Source organism: Annulohypoxylon truncatum (assembly GCF_022578515.1).
Source record: "Annulohypoxylon truncatum strain CBS 140777 unplaced genomic scaffold F4807scaffold_29, whole genome shotgun sequence".
Classification (NCBI taxonomy): Eukaryota; Fungi; Ascomycota; class Sordariomycetes; order Xylariales; family Hypoxylaceae; genus Annulohypoxylon; species Annulohypoxylon truncatum.
The window spans coordinates 297,741-315,909 of NW_025953815.1; the positions used below are offsets into that span (position 1 = coordinate 297,741).

Genomic DNA, 18,169 nt, shown 5'->3' on the forward strand with positions numbered 1-18,169 from the left:
ATGGAGATAAGAATAAACGGACTTACCCTTAATTACAACGGAGATTAGTTCATGCAGGGTAGGATATAATGTAGTTTTGTCCGACTTACGTTAAGTTGGCGGTTTGCAGGTAATGTGCCCATGACTTTTTAAGTGTGCTGATAGATATATCCAAGTACTTTGAACTAGACTTGGATTGGAGGTCCTTTAAGTTGCTACAATCAAGTTTCCCAGGAAGATGATACAGAGTGTTCTAGTAGTTGATAATCCCAACTACACAGGAGTATCACCAGAATTAGTTTGCTTACAGTAAATTAGCCATCCTACTTCTCTTATAATATTCTTTTAAAATGAATAGAATGTCTAAGTATTTGACGAGGATATATTTTCATAATCTCCCCCTCGTGTCGGGATTGTATGGGTTTCCCGCATCATTATAAGGTGAAGGACCGCTATATGTGATCGGATCCCTTGACCTTTCTCCGATGGAGTCGTCTCCTGGAAACCAGTCGTATCACCGGAGAAATATCACGAAAACCGATTAAAATAAAAATTTCGACGATGTTCGACTTCAATTGTATATTTGACATAACCTATCTGCTACTGGTTCTTTATTACCCGCAAATCGTATCAAAATAGAAATATGCACCCCCTGCAAGTTCCCCTGAGCTGCTGCTGCTTTAACCTGAGTCAAAGGTGAGTTAGCGGCATAGATCCAGGAGCTTCATTTTCGGCCACCTCGACTACACAACTCACGTACATCTTCACAGCTATTGTATCAATTAAGATAAATTCACGAAAGCGTTTCGCTCTTACCGAGGTCATAACGTTACAGAGACGATATATCTAACGATAGTCATAGGGGTTAGTGATGACCAATGGGAAGTGTTATATAGTTTCCAGATTATTCGAACTGATTACTCGCTCACTATATGCCACATGAAACTGTAGATGTTGAATAACATATCTCATTACTGTAGCAATACGACTTGGAAAGTGAAAAGAGGAGTGCTAATCATAGCTTTGGTCGTCACTTTGAGTGTTTAGACACCTCTCGCATCCAAAGCAGACCGCAATATGGCCCAAAAGGTGGCAACATGATCTGGTCCAATCATAGTATAATGAGCTCCATCGACCTCATGGAACCGTGGTTTTGTGTTGCAAAAGTCTCGCCACTTAATGAGATGGTCCTTCAGCCAGACTTCTCGATTTGGTGCTGCAGCTTTCAAAGGCGTAGCATAGAAAACATCCATAGCTTCTACCTTCCCCTCGGGCTCATAGTTGGTAGCCATATGTGGTAAGTCATATGCCACGTTAGTCCAGCGAGTCAAACTGTACCTATGTAGACCAAGCTCTGCCATACGGTCCGGGTCCGACAACTCGAGGATGTACGTCAAAGCTTGGTCCCGGCTCATTTTTTCAAAGTCGCTTTCGCCAATTCTTTCAGCTTCTGCTTCAGTTGTCAATCCTAAGAAGTAAATCAAATGTAAAAGGCAGGCATTCCAATGCAGCTGTCTCATGCGCGTCTTTATATGCGGCGGCAGATTGAAACTACCAAAGAATTGTACGATGCCCGCCCCATCAGCGGCTTCAAGCTTTTTAGTTATCTCGAAAGCAAGCATAGTACCGTAACTGTATCCCGCTAACGCGTAAGGACCTTGTGGTTGTCGTTGTCGAATGGCTGCGATATAGGTATCGACAGCCTCTTCAATGGATTTGAACCGAGCGTGGCCCGGTTCAAAGCCCCTGGCACGCAGGGCATAAACTGGTCTATCGTCGCTGGCTATGTGTTGGGCAAGTCCTACAAATACAAGCACCTCACCAATTCCTGGGTGCACAAGCCACAATGGTGTTTTGCTACCGCCGGCATGGAACACGACGACCGGATCGTAGGTGGCGCTCAACGCATCGCCCATCGTCCTGCTATGGCAGTCTGACCCTAGGGCGTTGGCTATTGCTGCAGGAGTGGGATGTCTCATAAGTGTAGTCACCGGTACTTTGATTCCCAACTCGCCGTCAATACGGTTTTTGAGTCGGATGACATCAATGGAGGAGAAGCCAAGCTCGAAAATAGATGTGTTTACACCGATGTCCGCGGGGTCTCCAGCATAGATCTCTACGAGAGCACTAACGAAGAGAGCTTCTGTGTCGTTCATATCTCTATTGACCGCTTTATGCCTTCCCTGCTTGAGTTCTTTCACTCGCTTGAGATGCAATTCGACATCCTTGGAAAACACGCCTGACTCGTAGAGAATTCTCATCTTAGCTCGCGAGATCTTTCCCAAGGTAGATGTCGGTAATAGCTCTGCAGACTCTTCCCGAAGAGCAAAAACAAGTGGACTAGCCCCAACTTGAAGCTGGCACACTTCCGAAGCTACTTCTTCGATTTTCATGATTTCCTCGTCACTCATTTGCCAGTCTCTGGGAATATAGGCAACCGTGACTTGTTCAGTGTGAGCAGCTCTAGATGGGAAGGTAACAAAGCGTGTGATACGATGGTTCAGAGCTTGCGCGAGCGCCGTTTGGACGTTAGACATAGCAAATTTGGCACCATTGATATTGATGATGTCTTTAACGCGACCAATGAGGCTTAGATACCCCTGATTATCAATCATAGCTTGGTCACCAGTGCGAAACCAGCCATCGGAAGTGAATGCTTCTGCTGTGGCCTTTGGATTGCGATAATAACCATCGAAAACAACGTTGCCCCGGACCTCAAGGTTGCCGGCTTCATTGGGTGAAGCGAGTTGTAAACCTCTACCAGGAACTGTGACCCGCATTTCTATACCGTTCATACACATGCCGAGAGATGCCACACTTCGGCCAAGTTTGACATCGTAATCAGGGCAATTGAGGTTGAAGATTGCACCTGCACAAGTCTCTGTCATTCCGAAACCTGCCGTAATAACGTTCCGAGGAGCGCCGTATCTTTGAAGCAAAGCCGATGCTGCAACGCAGGTGTCAACATCATTATCTTCACCCCCAGACGCAAGCCAAGCGAGATTCGAAAAGTCCCAATCCTCATCGCTCTCCTCGGGTTGCATAGTAGTGACAAGTTTGGCCAAGAAGAAATTTGGCGCAAAGGTTTGCGAGACCCGGTGGCGATGAAGAAGAGAAAGGAATGTCTTGGGTGATGAGACGACGTCCGCAGCGTGAGCGTGAATTTGGTCGACACCAAGCCACAGAGACTGAATGTGAATTTCTACCAAGCTTGCAACGTGATCGAGTCCTATCCAATTAAAGAAGGGCCGCTTTCTCGGTAACTGGCGTACAGAAGCTTTCCCAGCGACTGCTGCCAATATTTGTTTATGAGAAAGCCGCACAGCTTTTGGCATCCCGGTGCTCCCAGACGTTAACATCAATGTAGCTGTGGCTGAGCCGCTGTTATATCTAGGAACACACATTGGATTTTCTGAGGAAATATCTAACTTCAGCAGTGAGTCCACTGTCTGTAAGTCCATCCCATGGCCTGTGCCGAAAAGACTCAGTAAATCGTCTGTGGTAATACATATTGGGTGCTCTAGAAGCATAGACAGTTTGACTATGTGGTCATGACGATTATCCGCATTACCGAATGGAGCCGATATCACTGGGATACCATTGGCGAGAAGAACAGACCAGAACCAGATGATGTTATTCTCATGAGTGTCGAAATAGAGTAAAATCGGGCGATGTTCCTCGAAGCCTGAGATGCGACGAATCTTGATACTGTTGCTCTGGGCCTGGGTGTAGAGGTCCTTGTAAGAGATGACCATAGGGTCTGTATGGTTACCAAGGGGATACAACTTCATAGATCCTGATCCTGCGTGGTCTCTCAAGACATGTTGAAGACATTCCCAACGTGGATCAACTGACGCTAGTTTTGCTCTACCGCGGGAGGATCTAAAGAGTTTGGCCTTATTCCATAACATAGATATCAAGGACACAGGAAAAAGGAGGAAGTGAAAAGATAATGATGCCATATTCTTCACTAAGAATAGTGCTGCTCTGGTTTGAAGCACAATGGATGATGATATATCAATTCACTTAGAAATATTGGATACTGAGAAATAAGTGAATAATAATAGCTCGCTATCAGACTCACAATACAACTTCGTGTGCGACTTACTTGAGTATTTGACTACCACGTACTTGATTTGGTCTACAGTGTATTCTAACGGACGGTCAATAGCATAGTCTCGGTGCTTCGGAGTGTTAACCCTCACCTAGGGTTGTCTATCGTATCTTTGTTAGATACACCCCTATTTCAATGAAACCAGCCTCACGGGTGCTGATACCACAGCTATGTGTGCATCAAAGCGCTCAATAGACATAGGAAAATCCTGCGTATAATATTAATGTTGTATTCCGGAAAGCTGTTACATCTTCTAAACTACCAACTACCTAGGAGGTAGGTAACTGCAGATGCAAAACTCCAACTAATAAAGGTGACCAATTCAACATCGATTAAGGCTCGTCAATCACTTATTATGGTACATATGCGTAGAATAACCTAGCCAATTAGATTCAAGGAACTTTGTACTACAGTTGGTTGGTAGTTTAGAGGACAAAGCCTGCCTGCATCTATCTAATTCCCCTCCGCCGTCTTATGCACAATTATCATAGCCACACCGCTTCATACCAAAGTGTGTGGCCACCTTCACGCAGTTGCAGTGATTTCCTCCCTACATCGACACAAGGTATGGTAACATGCGCACGCTCACATATTGGCTACCTAGGTACCTACCTATCACGTTGAGGTCCCTGCACCTCCCTGGTTCTCTCCCTCCCTTCTCCTCCCTTCTCCTCCCTTGTCAATGAGCAGCGGCTTTTATATCGAGCTCCATCTCGTTACGAAAGTAGTCAATGGACGCTTCCAATCTACATTGTAGTATCACAATTCCTGCTTCACCATCGTATTAGCCTTGTTTTGTCTGAGTATTCGGACATATTCTTGATCCTCCTCCCATTATGTCTTCCAATCCATCATCTGCTTCGCGTCTCTCGCAGCTTGCGGCCTTGATCCGCGAGTCTGTGACGAAATTAGAAGAGACATTATCCGCGCAAGGATTTCAATCTCCATCTCTGGACGAGGATGCTCCTCAGTCGCTTCCCAGAGATACAGTCGATATGAGGGATGTGATCATTGACTGCGCTGCCGAGCTACAAGCTTTGCTTCTAGGTCCTTTGGAGATAATCTACAGAAATGGCGCGGTAAAGCTACCTTCTTGCTGGTTGAAGAAAAGAACTCTATTACCTGAAAGTGAGATACCACGCAGCTAACGAAGATTAAGCATAACAATTGCGTGTCTTTGCAGGCAATTTCCCGTCTCAAGATTGCCTCATTGGTACCAATTGGTGGGCAAACTACATTTGCCAAAATTGCCGAGCAAACCGGCCTGGACGAGCGCGCAGTGCGTCGACTTCTGAGGCACGCAATGACGTTGCGAGTCTTCCGAGAGCCAGAGCCGGGTGTGGTAGCCCACACGAAGGTATCCAAGGTTCTTACCAATCCTGTAGCTAATGATTGGTGCCGGGCTGGAACCGAGGAAATGTGGCCAGCTGCTACAAAGGTATATCGAAACTACCATTGGGCGTCTAAGACATGACATGGGGAAAGCTAATCTCTGTCTTCAGATGGTTGACGCATTTCAAAAGTGGCCTGGATCTCCTGAACCGAACCATACGGTAATACCCTTATCTTCTCAAGTACAGATGATAGACTATTAACTATCGTAATAGGGATTCTCTCTAGCAAACAATACGGAGGACAGTATATACCAGGTCCTTGAGAAAAACCCCGAGCGAGCCTCTCGGTTCGCAAACACGATGATAGCTTACACCATGATGACGGAATACGATACCTCTCATATCTTCAACAATTATGATTGGAAGTCATTAGGCCAAGTTCAAATGATCGACGTCGGGGGTGGTGCGGGCCACCACAGTATGGAACTAGCCAGACGCTTCCCGAACCTGTCTGTCATCGTTCAAGACATGAATGAAATGTTTGAAGGTATTAAAGTCCCAGAAGAACTCGAAGGCAGATTCGAATTCATGGCCTACGACTTGTTTGCGCCCCAGACTGTCCAAGCAGATGTCTACTTCTTCCGATGGATTTTCCACAACTGGTCTGACAAGTACTCCATCATGATTATCAAGGCTCTCATACCTGCCTTGAAACCAGGAGCAAAGATTATTCTCAACGAATCATGCATGCCAGAGCCTGGAGAAATCGCACATTGGAGAGAACAAGACTTGAGGTTCGTGACCTTAGCATGTTCGTACTCTATTTTTGATCTGCTAACATAGATTTGATATAAAGGTCGTTCGACATCAGCATGGGTGCATCCTTCAATTCGTACGAGCGAAGCCTCGATGAATGGAAAGCTTTACTTTCAGAGGCAGACCCAAGGTTCGTGTTCCAGCGAGTGTCTGGAGCCAAGGACTCTGCACTCTCAATCATCGAATTTGTTTGGTCCGATGGGAAGCATTAGCCAAATCAGCTAGAGCCTGTACGGAGTGGATTTGAGTTATTATGGCCTGTGTGCTCGAAAAATTTCATTGTATTTGTGTGTGTAGGTAGTCACGAAATGAACTACTAAGGTTGAATATTGGAATCGGATTTGCGATTTATTCACGGTTCTCAGGGAGCTAAACAGTGACATGCTTACACAGAGCTCGCATGAAGTACTAAGATGTACAGTAGCCATGCAAAAGAGTCTAGTACTGAAGTTTCCATATAGGGTACCTAGGTAGTCTCCTGAGAGCTGAGGTTCGCTCAACTAGTATGCACCAGTCAGTTCCGTTAGCTGGATCCAAGAGTCATATTATTCATTCAGTGGTGTATCATTCTACATGTATACACGCAGAAATGCCCTACATTTCCCATTACTGGTAGGATTGTACTTGATGTAACTCCATGGTTGTACGAGGCACAGCTACGCCACTCTATTCTGATAGATGATCCCCAATGTAGCAGTTTATGCTAGCATTAAGTACCCGCCTCAGACAGTTGAGAAGGTGGTGTCATACCTGCATGTGCCAGAATTGTATGGACTATTTTAACGGTTAGGTCGGCGTTCGGGGAGAGTGTTGGAGGATAGTGCATAGATGATTGGACTGGTGTGCGCTCGCCACGAATATGGAGTGTAGCATAGGATACAAGAATCTAACCAACAGCGTCTCACCTTAAGGTAGGCTGAGATCCTCAAAATTCTCTTAGTCAGACCAGTTCCAAGTTCAAATGCAAGCTATATCTACCTTAGGACGACAGGAAAAGACATATATGCACCTGGTAGCCTCAGTAAGCGCTGTTCACGAGGCCTTGGAGCAATCATTTCACCTGTCCCAGCTCAGGACTAAGAGAAAAAGGAAGAAATAACCCTAAAGAACGACCGCGACATGGCGGATTTGGACCCCTTTATTATCGCCGCCTTCGGACCTCCGCCAGCAGGCGTAGACCTGACGGAGCAGACCGAAACCAGAAATGACATTATTACTGCTGTAACTCTTTTTTTCGCAATTCTGTCAGTGGTGCTGCGATGGACGGCAAGAAGACTCAGCACCGTCCGATTACAAGCTGATGATTATGTCGTTTCTGTGGCTTTGGTATGGTCCCTGCCTCGAAGACTCCCTTACTCTGATTCTAACACATGTTAAGGTTTTGTGTATTGTTACCGCTATCCTTAACGTCTTGTGTAAGAAACCCAGGTATTCTTCACATTAAGCTTTAAGTCGCTGACGAGAATAGTTGGGCCTGCAGGCTCTGGCCATCATGTTTGGAGTCTCACAAGGGAAATTGTAACCGATGGCTTCAGGGTTAGTACCTATCTTCTACCTCATTGTCACTCGAGAATCCACAACTCATACAAACTGTACACACGTCTAGCTAGGATTCGTATACACGTTCATGTGGGCACTCACGGTATCGGTGACGAAGTTATCAATCATCTTACTCTACCGTCGGCTGTTCGTCTTCCATAGGACTCCCTTTCGAACTTGGCTTAATATATTGGTGGCTATTATAGCTCTCCAAATACTTGCAGTCGTTATTAGCAACGTCACAGTCTGCAGACCTCTAGATTACTTGTGGAATCGATTCTCGGATCCCACCGCCCAAGGCAGCTGTTTTGATCAGCTGCTTTTTCTACTAATAACAGGCATCATCAATGCCTGTATCGACCTAATACTCCTTATAACTCCTATACCGCAAATCATGAAACTTGAGTTGTCTATCAAGAAGAGAGTCGGTGTTTGTGGTATTATGTTGCTAGGTTGTTTGTGAGTGTCCTTCTACCACTCAACATTGCTGAAACACTAAGTTCTACAGGGTCTGTATCGCATCCTGGATCCGCGTTTACTATTTGGTTCAGTTCAGGAGGACCGTTGATACAACTTGGATGTCCGGAGAAGCTGCCACCTGGTCATCAATCGAGTCATCATTTGGCATAGTATCTGCCTGCTTACCGACCCTACGCCCACTGTATCTTAAGGTCCGTAGCAGTGGCCGTCTGTCCATATTTCATCCCGGGAAGTATTCAATCAAGGCATCTAAAAGAAGCGAAGGTAGCTCTAACGCTCACGAAACTTCGCGGGGAGAACCACACAACATTTATTTGCAGAATGGTCCGCCGTGGAAGACTAGCGGCCAGCAACATTCAGAGGACGCTATTAATCTCACCAACTTTGTCGTTGGACACCCTGCGCAGGGGAGTTTGGATAATGACCGGATCGTGGTATATTCTGAATTGAGGCAGACACATTCATATGTATAAGATAGAGACATATCTTCTGGATTAACAATCACTATGGCAGTGCTCTAATGGATATGTCGATTACATCTATTCTACAGTTATAACGACTTCGCGAATCAGAGAGCATTCCCAAACGATGGCGATCCGCTAGATGAGGTACCTATCTACTTTACTAGCATGGGGAAACAGATAGGTTATGTTGATATCGTACATCGTACGTCCTGGCAGAGCATGAATGCATATGTAATGATTACCAATTTCGGCCGAATAATATCTTGTGACAGCTGTGTTGGTGACAACATCTTCCACTCTCTTAGCAGCCTTTCCAGATCTGGGCAACTGTGTGAAACCGAATACGAGTTTCTTGTGTCGGCCTCATCAACCCCTCAAAGCAATATGAGCGGGACCCCGGCATGCAGCGGCCTGCTTGTGGCCTCCCGCTGGGATCCAGGGCCCGAGCCAGCCTGCGTAATATTGAGTATCGGGGGTACCGGTAGCTCCAAACTACCGTGGGTAGTACAGGATGGGGGAGCAGTGGGTGTGTTCCGTTCAAATCATATCATACCCAACCTTGTGTCACTCTATGCAGGCTGAGATTTCGGCTCAACTTCAGAGTGCATGCATGGTCGCTGACCCAAAGATCACGGTCATAGAGAAGTATTCTAGGTCAGCAAGGTAAGTCACAGGAGTGGAATGGCCTGTTTCTCCACGTCACATTCGTCCTGTGGTTATGTCGCATTAGTTTGAAAGCTCTAAACGGCTCTGCAGGATATCAGTCCACATCCCATAACGTAGCTGGAGAGAATCTATCAATTTCTGCAACATTGTGTCGCCCGCCGTAAGATATCTCTTCCTGATCTCGTATGTGCCAAACCCTCCTAGTCTCATTTCAAAGATGTGTCCGTCATTAAAATTAGCAGCTTAACATCAAATACTGTTCAAGCACAACTCCTCAAATATTCAATATGGATGAAGCCGTTACCCAAATCAAGCGCTTGGTGGAAACGAGTGATGAGCTTGGACGTCGACGCATCATGGAATCACTCCATAAATTAGCTTACTCAATGGAGAGTCCGGAAGATACCAGGGATCGATATAGCTTCCTGGTGAGAAAATGAGTTTTACCATGATCACCAGGAGAGAGACTAACCCCTTTCAAAGCATCTTCAAACGGCAACTGTTAAGATAGGCTTCAACCTAGAGCTATTCAAGTATATGGCCAGCTCAACGAAAGCAGTGAGCGTCGATGAAGCTACTCGGAAAACGGGTGGCCAAAAAGAGTTGATAGGTACTAAAGCTCATAAGAGGCGTTACCTTTCTAAAGCAGAACCCTGCACTAAGTGTCATACAGGGCGACTGCTGAGATACCTATCATCCATTGGTGCCATCGATGAGATTAGCGCAGGCCAATATCTCGCTAACAGAGTAACAAGGAATCTCGCTGGGGAAGCTGCGGAAGCAGGTATCTGCCATTAGTCAGTAAACCCCAAGAGACCAAATTCCAATAGCGTGGCAGGTGCCTGACTTACACGATCTAATCTCAGCTTTGGTTCTGTGTCGATGCAGTACCAGGAACTCCCGTCATTCTTGGAAAGATCTGGCTATAAAGAGCCTGTTGACGAAACGAACACTGCCTTCCACCAAGCTTGGAAAACTCCCCTCAGCCCCTTCATCTGGTATGATAGCCAACCGAGATTGGCTAAGTATTTCAACGACTACATGGCTACTCGGAGTCAACCTCAACAGTCATGGCTAAAAGTATACCCAGTCTTAGAGGAAGCCACGAACCTACACCCAGAAAGGGCTCTCTACGTTGACGTTGGCGGTGGAATTGGTCATCAATGTGCCCAGTTCAAGGACAAGTACCCAGAGTTGCAGGGAAGAGTTATCCTCCAAGATTTGCCATTTGCGATCGCAGAAGCATTGCCAACTCCGGGCGTTGAAAACATGGTGCATGATGTTTTCGAACCACAGCCGATTAGAGGTTAGTAAACCTACCCTCTTGTTTTACCGAGGAAGATCGTGGTTCTGATGCTGTATTACCAGGTGCCAAGATCTATCACATGCGCTCAATACTTCATAATCATCCGCAGCACAAAGTCTCTCAGATCCTTCAAAACATTAAAGCCGTAATGGCACCCGACTCCATACTCTTGGTAGATGAGATGATCCTGCCAGAGGTAGGAGTGGACGCTGTAACGGCAGCAGTCGACCTGACTATGCTCTCAGCCTTTGCAGCTAGGGAACGCACAGAGGCGGAGTGGCGGAAGACATTTGATGAAGCAGGGCTTGAGTTAGTTCAGGCACGTATCTACAATCCACTTACTTACGAAGGCGTACTAGACGCCAGACTGCATGCAAGAGGCACGAAATCTCAGGTTGGAAATGAGACCGCGTGGGCTCAATAATGAACGAACTACCCCTACTTCACGTAGGGTAAGGGTCGTCGTTCACTTAGTATGCCAAACAATCCATAGAAGAATTTCATTTAGTGAAGAAAGCGTTACATTACCTAGATTTTGACGTCCATGAACTTGCCAGGCGAACCCGATCAAAATTTGGATGGTACATACCTATGCATTGAAGGACGAGCGTAAGATCGTTACACAAGTAGCAGGGTCGTCGTTGATCTAGCGAAGCAGCCCGACCTGCGCCTCTGTATCGACGGCGGACGAAATCCAAGAAACAACCGCCAAAAGCGAACTTTGATTCTTCCTTACATGCTAAAAGACTAGCAAATGGTTGCAGCCGGAGAAACCAACCAATCTGCACAACATAATACCAAAACTACTATTGCACCAAATTCGAGACCGCCAACGATACGCAGTTCACCGAGTTTGGGGCTCATTTTGGAGTTATTGGGAATGTGAGCTGCAAGCTTGTTAATGACGCGTATCCCTCAATATAAATATGGTTACCTGTATATCACCGTGATCGATACTCTGCAAATTAAACCGCACATTCTTCTGCGGCGTTGCGGAGAGGCTCATGCGGTTAAGGCCAACCTGCTGTCTGGTTGAGTTGCATAATAAATATAGGTATCGTCAAGCTTACTCGCATCGGCTATGACGGGCATAATAAAGCTACCCTACCTAGCGCCAATGGTGATCCGCTCACCCCTCACGTCGATTGAAGCGCAAGCCTCCGTAATGTTCATGCAGTTGACCGGTTCGGACCAACCGAAAGGATTAAAAATGATGTAGGGAGGTAAGTGTCTCTTCAAGATGCTCGAATAGGTGGCTTTTTTGACTGAAAACTTGCAGAAACGACCTGTGTAAGAAACCTACCCATACGTGAGGCCAGCCCCGGCAGCACAGTTAACCGGGTTTACCCATACCATTAGGTCTCATGTCCGAATCCTCGGCCTCTCTCCCGCGAAGTCTTTCCCAATTGTTCAATACGTATCGTTCCGCAGCCTCAGACGTAGATATCGGCTTTTATTCGAGAATATCGGAAGACGTCGGAGTTTAGGGTTTGGGGCTATCCGACTACCACGATAAAAGATTTTTGAATTAGGCCTTGGAAATCGAGGTTGGCTCGTCACATCGTAATTTCTCTTCAGTGTAGTCCCTTGGGATAAGTCGGCGCGCTGGCTGCGGAGAGGGCTTGAAAAGAATTGTAAAATTGAAAAGGGGGCTTCGAACCTGGGGATACTCCGTACAAGGGATGGTCAGTGCGTTGCAAGAATAAGGTTGTGTAACGTAATTTACTGCTTTGAACATGGTCTGTGCTGAGTTTTTGAGAGCTACTAGGTACAAGAAGGATTTCTTACTTTACTAATACATTTCTATGTTCCCCTGAGTTGTCCTGAGCAGCGCCTGTTCAAGCCTATGTAAAGCGGCAATGGACGATGCGGATGACTGGGGCCGGCAAGGGCAATTTTCGGGTGATTCAAATAACAGCAGCAGCTCGCAGTTGCAATCTCGCCATCTCTTCCAACTGTCAAACAGATGCTGCAAATTCAACATCACAGACCCACGAGACTATTCATATGCTTTGATTGGTGTTGCACCTGACTCCAAGGTAGCGCCACAGCCAGACTATGGCAAGGATATTGCCAACATTTATCGTGGGCTGGCGGAATATTTCATTTCTCGGGGATATGGGCTAGAGCTAATCTCGATGAGTGAGATGAGAATGAATCCATCTTGGGTTCCAAATTTCATCGAGTTGGGCCGAAACGTCCCTTGTCATGCGAACGGATGGAGCCCCCAAAACTTCTCGCGAAAGTCGGGTCAAAATGCTCACCAGAGAGGTGATACTCTACTTGTGGAAGAGTTGGGCGTTGATGAAAATATACTCCTAGGGTCAATACTTCACAACCCTGAAGACTTCTCTCCTTGAGTTAGGAACCAAGCATTAGTAGTGTATCAGACATCGAGCAACATATGTGGGACCTAGATCAGGAGACAACTGAAAGTTTGTACAATGTCGTAATTTTTACCGACGAAAAAGAGGCTCATAATAAGTACAAAAATGGTTCTATTGTTCCTGAAGTTGAAGTAAGACCTAATGGAGTTGAAACCAGAAAGGGCGGATTGAAAATGCAAATCCGTGGAAATATTATTGGGTATGCCCAGGACAGAAGGATATTTGTGATTAAAAGGGGCCGTTGAGGGTAAGTATCCGAAACGACGGAAAAGGGGGATTACATTTATATCTTCCTAAGGTCGAGGGCACCTCTTGTAACACGACAAAGAAAAAAGAGCAAGTTTCTCTAATCTGATTCAATATGTCCACGGTTTGATGTAATTATGGAGAAACTATGGTTCGCGGCGTGTACCAGGAACGATTAGAATCTCTTCAGTCTCAATTAGTCTAGGTACCTGTGTACATAATCACATATTTCACTGAATTAATGAATTCAAAATGACATCTAGAAGTAATTACGAGTGTTCTTCTTGCTTCCTTTTTTTATGATTGCTATGACTGCTACGTGGAGTATGAGATCCCTTCATAGAGACAATATTATCTCCTTAACTTTAGAACAATGTCGGGGTCATTAAGGCGTTAGGTAAGAATAAAGTATTCATTAAAGTTACCTTACGATTGAAAACGTGGGAATAGAATGTAACTACCAGAGGTCTAGTCTGTAGAGAGGTTTAGTAGCTAAGGGTCGAGTAGGACGAGAGTTCAGCCCTTGAGAGACGGTGAGAGGCCCAGGGAGACCTGTTGATAGCTAGTCTTAGAGTAGGATAGACAAAGGGATTTTCCTGTATGTACCTTACATAGTCACAAGGCGAGAGATTTCAGAGCTCCTCGCGCAGCAACGGCGTTGCTTACCTTCTCTTTGGTTCCGCCTCGTGGCAGTAACCTACTACTCGCCCCAGCGGGAAGGATATCGCGAAGCACTACATGTAGGTGGAATGAAAAGCAGAACAGTAATACCCAGACTAAACGCTGCAATAGTGAGGTTATCGACGCATCCTCCTCTATATTCAATCGACGAGGTTTTCTGTGCTCAAAGATATCCATAGATCAAGAAGGCAATGCTTATGAACATCTTAAAAGAAGGCTATTCAATAAATACAAGGGATAGGTAACTTATAAACAATTATTTCGTTTGATGTTGTAATAAGATGCACCATGAACATAGGCTTTAAGAAGTTTACCTCTCTCGTCAAATTAATGTATTCTATAAACCCAAACCCAGTAGAATCGTATAAGAAGCGGACACGAATACCCAGGTACTAGCAATATGAGGATTTAAGCCTTCGACTTGGTCGCCTCCTTTTTTTACGACCTGCTCCTCACTGAACTTTTATTCTATTTTTCTAGTACAGTCATTAATAATCAACAATAGCAACTAACTATTGAATATGTGATGGCTTCCAGCAAGAATATGTACTGTACCCCTGGCGGGCCTTTTGCTCCGGCAGGTCAGTTGACTCCAAGCCACTTCGTCAACATTGGTCAAGATAAAGTAGACGCTTTAAGTAAGACTACCTAATCAAGGGTAACAGAAAGAGAAATAAATGTAGTTGATCTACTTAACCTGAGCTCGTGATGAAAGTAAGGAATATTGTCTTGGAATTTGTGTGTAGCTTCGACCCCTTTTTTTCCTTCGCAAATACTTATAGAAGTTGATTTTATAAGGAGATTACGTATTATAGCTCCGATTGATGTATGTCCAAAATAGGTGTTGATTTAAACTCCGTGGATAGGAGTTAGGACCTTCGAACTGTTTGCTATAGTCGCATTACCAATCCGATAGGTAAGGATTGGCATGTTATATCATATGTCGCATCACCGAGAGGCAGGATTAGGTTGTAGAACCTCAGACTATGGTACTTTGGAATGCAATGAGGAGAACGTTACTGTGAATGAAGACGCAATCAATTACATAACGGCGAAATGTTAGGGGAGGGGGGGGAGGCATTTGAGGGTCGCCTTCAAATTCCGAGATTCAACAAAAGGGGCCGTATGAAATTGGAGATAATTGATAGTTGCAAATAAACTGTACCGTGTCTAAGCGGATTGTCTTTTAGAAGGAGGGTTATCGTCTCACGTTCATCATGTACGTCTATCGTATGTTAGTCATGAATTAAGGGGGCGTGGGACGAGATAAAAATGGAGGAGTCACCAGGAGAGGAGAAAATACCGCGGCATTCGTAAAGTTCGTGACTGGAGCAAAGGTATCCATGGCACTTAATTGTCCTCAGATATCTCTGAAGTAACTATATAATTCAAACCGTAGGATTGTAGGTGTCTTCAGACATACCTCATCGTGCGGACTAAGATGGGCTAACCTAGATAGATTGACTAAAGAGAATCACCACCACCACACCGTCTAATGGTTCATGAACTGGATTTATTCCGGTTACAATATAGATCTATCGGAATCTTCGCATCCCATTATCGTTACAGACTCGGTCGCTGTCCTATCAGCGAGCAATCATCATTCATCATGGTAGTTCATCCCACTATGTAGAACACGACGTTGACTTCTGCTGTGCTCTGATGGTGGAAGATTTAATTGGTTCTATAAACTGATCGTCGAATTACGAAATACGGCTCCTGCCAGATAAGGAGCCGGTGCAACTGCGGTATCGCCGGTATACATTTAGTCAAATGGAGGCTAAGAACTTAGAAGCTAGCTAAGTGAGACCATAAGATGGTGGTGGTGGAGGTGACGACGCCAGGACGACGTTTTGAATGGTCTCCCGAGCAATCAATCTCCAAGAAGTTCGTCATTGGTGTTTAGTAACCATGGCGACGATGCTTAAGGACTGACTCATATAGCTGATAATGGTGGGCAGTATCAACAAGGTACCGTTGATTTGCGATAGGTTGATAGGCCGAAGCTGAAGAGATGAACGGAAATACTCCGATTTCAATTGATAGCGATCGTATATTAATAAACAAACAAATCTAGGTTGCATATTACAACGATTTGGACCCCTATATTTTCATATATTATAATTCTAACCTTGCTAGGGCGGCCATTTCCGGATATCATAGGTCTGTTTCTCCAGCTACCTCCAAATTACATAAGCGGCATATGCTGTCTTCTAGGTGGTAATTGGTTCTTTGTTTGGAGTGTGGCCCTAAGAACAGCGCTAACGGGTGCAGTTCCGTCACTCCAATCCAGGTGGAATCGCAGCAGGTAGCCCCACTAATATAACTTGGTACTAAAGCAATAACGTTCTGCAGTTGCGCCTTGCCGTGAGGTACCGACTGGATTGTCCCGGCAATAGTAGGTGGCATAAGTACCTTGTACCCAGGTACACGGCCCAACTTACACCACATGCATTCTTGGATGGGGATACCACTACCACTGGTCAGTGGCTGCTCTTAATTCTTTGCTCCCCTCCCAAACTCTCAAAAACCGACTACAAACGACGGACGAACTTCCCACCTTTTTTTCTTACTAGATATTCTTCTCATACATACACCACCGAAAAGCTCGCGCGCAACTTGCGATATATGCCAACCAAAATCTGTCTCTTGAGATTCGTTCGTTCCATCGAGGCAACCTTGTCAAAATGAACCCTCACCAGAAGAACAAGATTGACGTCAAGGTCAGTTTTCACCACCACCCTCTCCCCCACATTCGCTCGCTCGTCGTTGGGCTGGACACCCATTCCCCGTGCCCAAGTTAGGACAACGCTTCGAAGGCAGGCGATATTCAATAGACGACATAAAATGTCTCGACTGGGTGTCAAGGTCAGCTAAAGTCAGCTACAATGGGATTTAATTATCACGCCTTTGTCTTCACTATCCTCGCCGGTCCATATACCAGCCCATACATACACCGCTATATATGTTGCCGCAAACACACAAAACACATATATTTATAAATGAATGTGCAAAAATACTAACTTAAACCTATATATACAGTCGCTCACCCCCGACGAGCAGCGCCTGTTCCGTCTATACGGCAAGCTGCCCTCGAAGTCCGATCACTTCGCCAAGCACCTGAAAGAGCGCAAGTACTTCGACAGCGGCGACTATGCTATGTCCAAAGCCGGCAAGGGCGACAGTGTCGACGCAGGCAGCGTCGGTAGCCAGCACCCCGTGCCCGAAAACATTCCGCACCTAACCTCGCCCAACGGCCAGAACGGCGGCAGCGCCGTCGGGCACCAGCACCACCCCGGCCTCCAACACAGCCACAGCAACAGCCAGCAGGTCACGGCCACCGGCAGCCCCGTCAAGGAGGGCAGCTTCCTGCAGCGCGAGACGAGCGCTGAGGGGGATGATGCCCCGGGCAAGGATGCCGCTGAGCAGAACAAAGCTGTGCCCGCGGCTTCCCCGACCTCGGAGAATGCCGAGAATAAGGGTATCCCGATCCGAGGATAGGATGTCGAGACGCTGCTCTGTAGAAAGAGAAGGAAATTAGGATAAAGGGAATGGAGGGCGTGAGCGAGGACCGTTACGATGGCGTCTCCCGTGGATATGGTCTTGCCTTACCTGATTACAGTCGATTCTGAGTTCTACTAGGGTGCGGCTACGCATGCATCTTCGTCTTGCGTTCTCGCACTGCTGCTTGCGCAAGGGGGGAGGAAGGGGAGGAGTTCGTACGAGGTGACAGTGGTCCCCTTCACGATAGTTATGAGGACTAATCAGTCTTTTCGTTTTACCGAGGCGTTCAGGGACGGCTAATGGTACCGGCAAGGGAATTCTTTTTTCGCAGTTACCAAAAAAATGTTACGGGACGACGTTGCTTCTTCATCGTCTTTTCTGCTGATCTGAGAACTCTCGTTAAGACCCCTTGGTTCTTAAGTTTTTTCACGACGGCTTTTCATCGTACATTTTCAGTTGCTGCTTTTTTCATTGTTAAGAAACTCCCAATTCGCGAATGCACACAGGATTCGGCATTGCTACGGTGTCAGTGTCAGTGTCAGATTAGGTAGTTGATTCGACGACCGGAGTTCGTCTCGGAAAATATGAGGCCTTAGTGCTGTGTTCGCCAACGCTTGCTAACACAACGTCCATGGTGACAGCTCTATTGTTTT

General features: G+C 46.0%; 6 protein-coding genes across 6 annotated transcripts; 5 read left to right on the forward strand and 1 right to left on the reverse strand.

Annotated features, from left to right (window-relative positions):
• Positions 1-1,008: 1,008 nt before the first annotated feature.
• On the reverse strand, positions 1,009-3,770 carry F4807DRAFT_469453 (acyl-protein synthetase; the record flags this gene model as incomplete). The annotated part of the gene is made up of 1 exon (XM_048002712.1): positions 1,009-3,770. One exon carries the CDS (start codon positions 3,768-3,770, stop codon positions 1,023-1,025), a length of 2,748 nt encoding a protein of 915 aa, XP_047851723.1. The 3' UTR covers positions 1,009-1,022.
• Positions 3,771-4,574: 804 nt separating this feature from the next.
• On the forward strand, positions 4,575-6,775 carry F4807DRAFT_436094 (sterigmatocystin 8-O-methyltransferase). Its single transcript, XM_047998934.1, has 5 exons — positions 4,575-5,172; positions 5,253-5,531; positions 5,596-5,646; positions 5,701-6,221; positions 6,284-6,775. Exons 1-5 carry the CDS (start codon positions 4,930-4,932, stop codon positions 6,453-6,455), a joined length of 1,266 nt encoding a protein of 421 aa, XP_047851724.1. The 5' UTR covers positions 4,575-4,929; the 3' UTR covers positions 6,456-6,775.
• A 587-nt stretch (positions 6,776-7,362) lies between these two features.
• F4807DRAFT_462934 (uncharacterized protein) lies at positions 7,363-8,865 on the forward strand (the record flags this gene model as incomplete). Its single annotated transcript, XM_048001895.1, has 6 exons — positions 7,363-7,569; positions 7,622-7,658; positions 7,712-7,779; positions 7,850-8,241; positions 8,291-8,696; positions 8,776-8,865. 6 exons carry the CDS (start codon positions 7,363-7,365, stop codon positions 8,863-8,865), a joined length of 1,200 nt encoding a protein of 399 aa, XP_047851725.1.
• Positions 8,866-9,679: 814 nt separating this feature from the next.
• On the forward strand, positions 9,680-11,122 carry F4807DRAFT_462935 (O-methyl transferase B; the record flags this gene model as incomplete). Its single annotated transcript, XM_048001896.1, has 5 exons — positions 9,680-9,820; positions 9,876-10,002; positions 10,066-10,189; positions 10,259-10,698; positions 10,761-11,122. The coding sequence occupies 5 exons, from the start codon at positions 9,680-9,682 to the stop codon at positions 11,120-11,122; spliced, it is 1,194 nt and encodes a 397-aa protein (XP_047851726.1).
• A 1,349-nt stretch (positions 11,123-12,471) lies between these two features.
• On the forward strand, positions 12,472-13,570 carry F4807DRAFT_436146 (uncharacterized protein). The gene has a single exon (XM_047998935.1). The coding sequence runs from the start codon at positions 12,558-12,560 to the stop codon at positions 13,056-13,058; it is 501 nt and encodes a 166-aa protein (XP_047851727.1). The 5' UTR covers positions 12,472-12,557; the 3' UTR covers positions 13,059-13,570.
• A 2,616-nt stretch (positions 13,571-16,186) lies between these two features.
• Positions 16,187-18,140, forward strand: F4807DRAFT_436149 (Endosulfine-domain-containing protein). The gene is made up of 2 exons (XM_047998936.1): positions 16,187-16,735; positions 17,055-18,140. The coding sequence occupies exons 1-2, from the start codon at positions 16,700-16,702 to the stop codon at positions 17,511-17,513; spliced, it is 495 nt and encodes a 164-aa protein (XP_047851728.1). The 5' UTR covers positions 16,187-16,699; the 3' UTR covers positions 17,514-18,140.
• Positions 18,141-18,169: the final 29 nt, after the last annotated feature.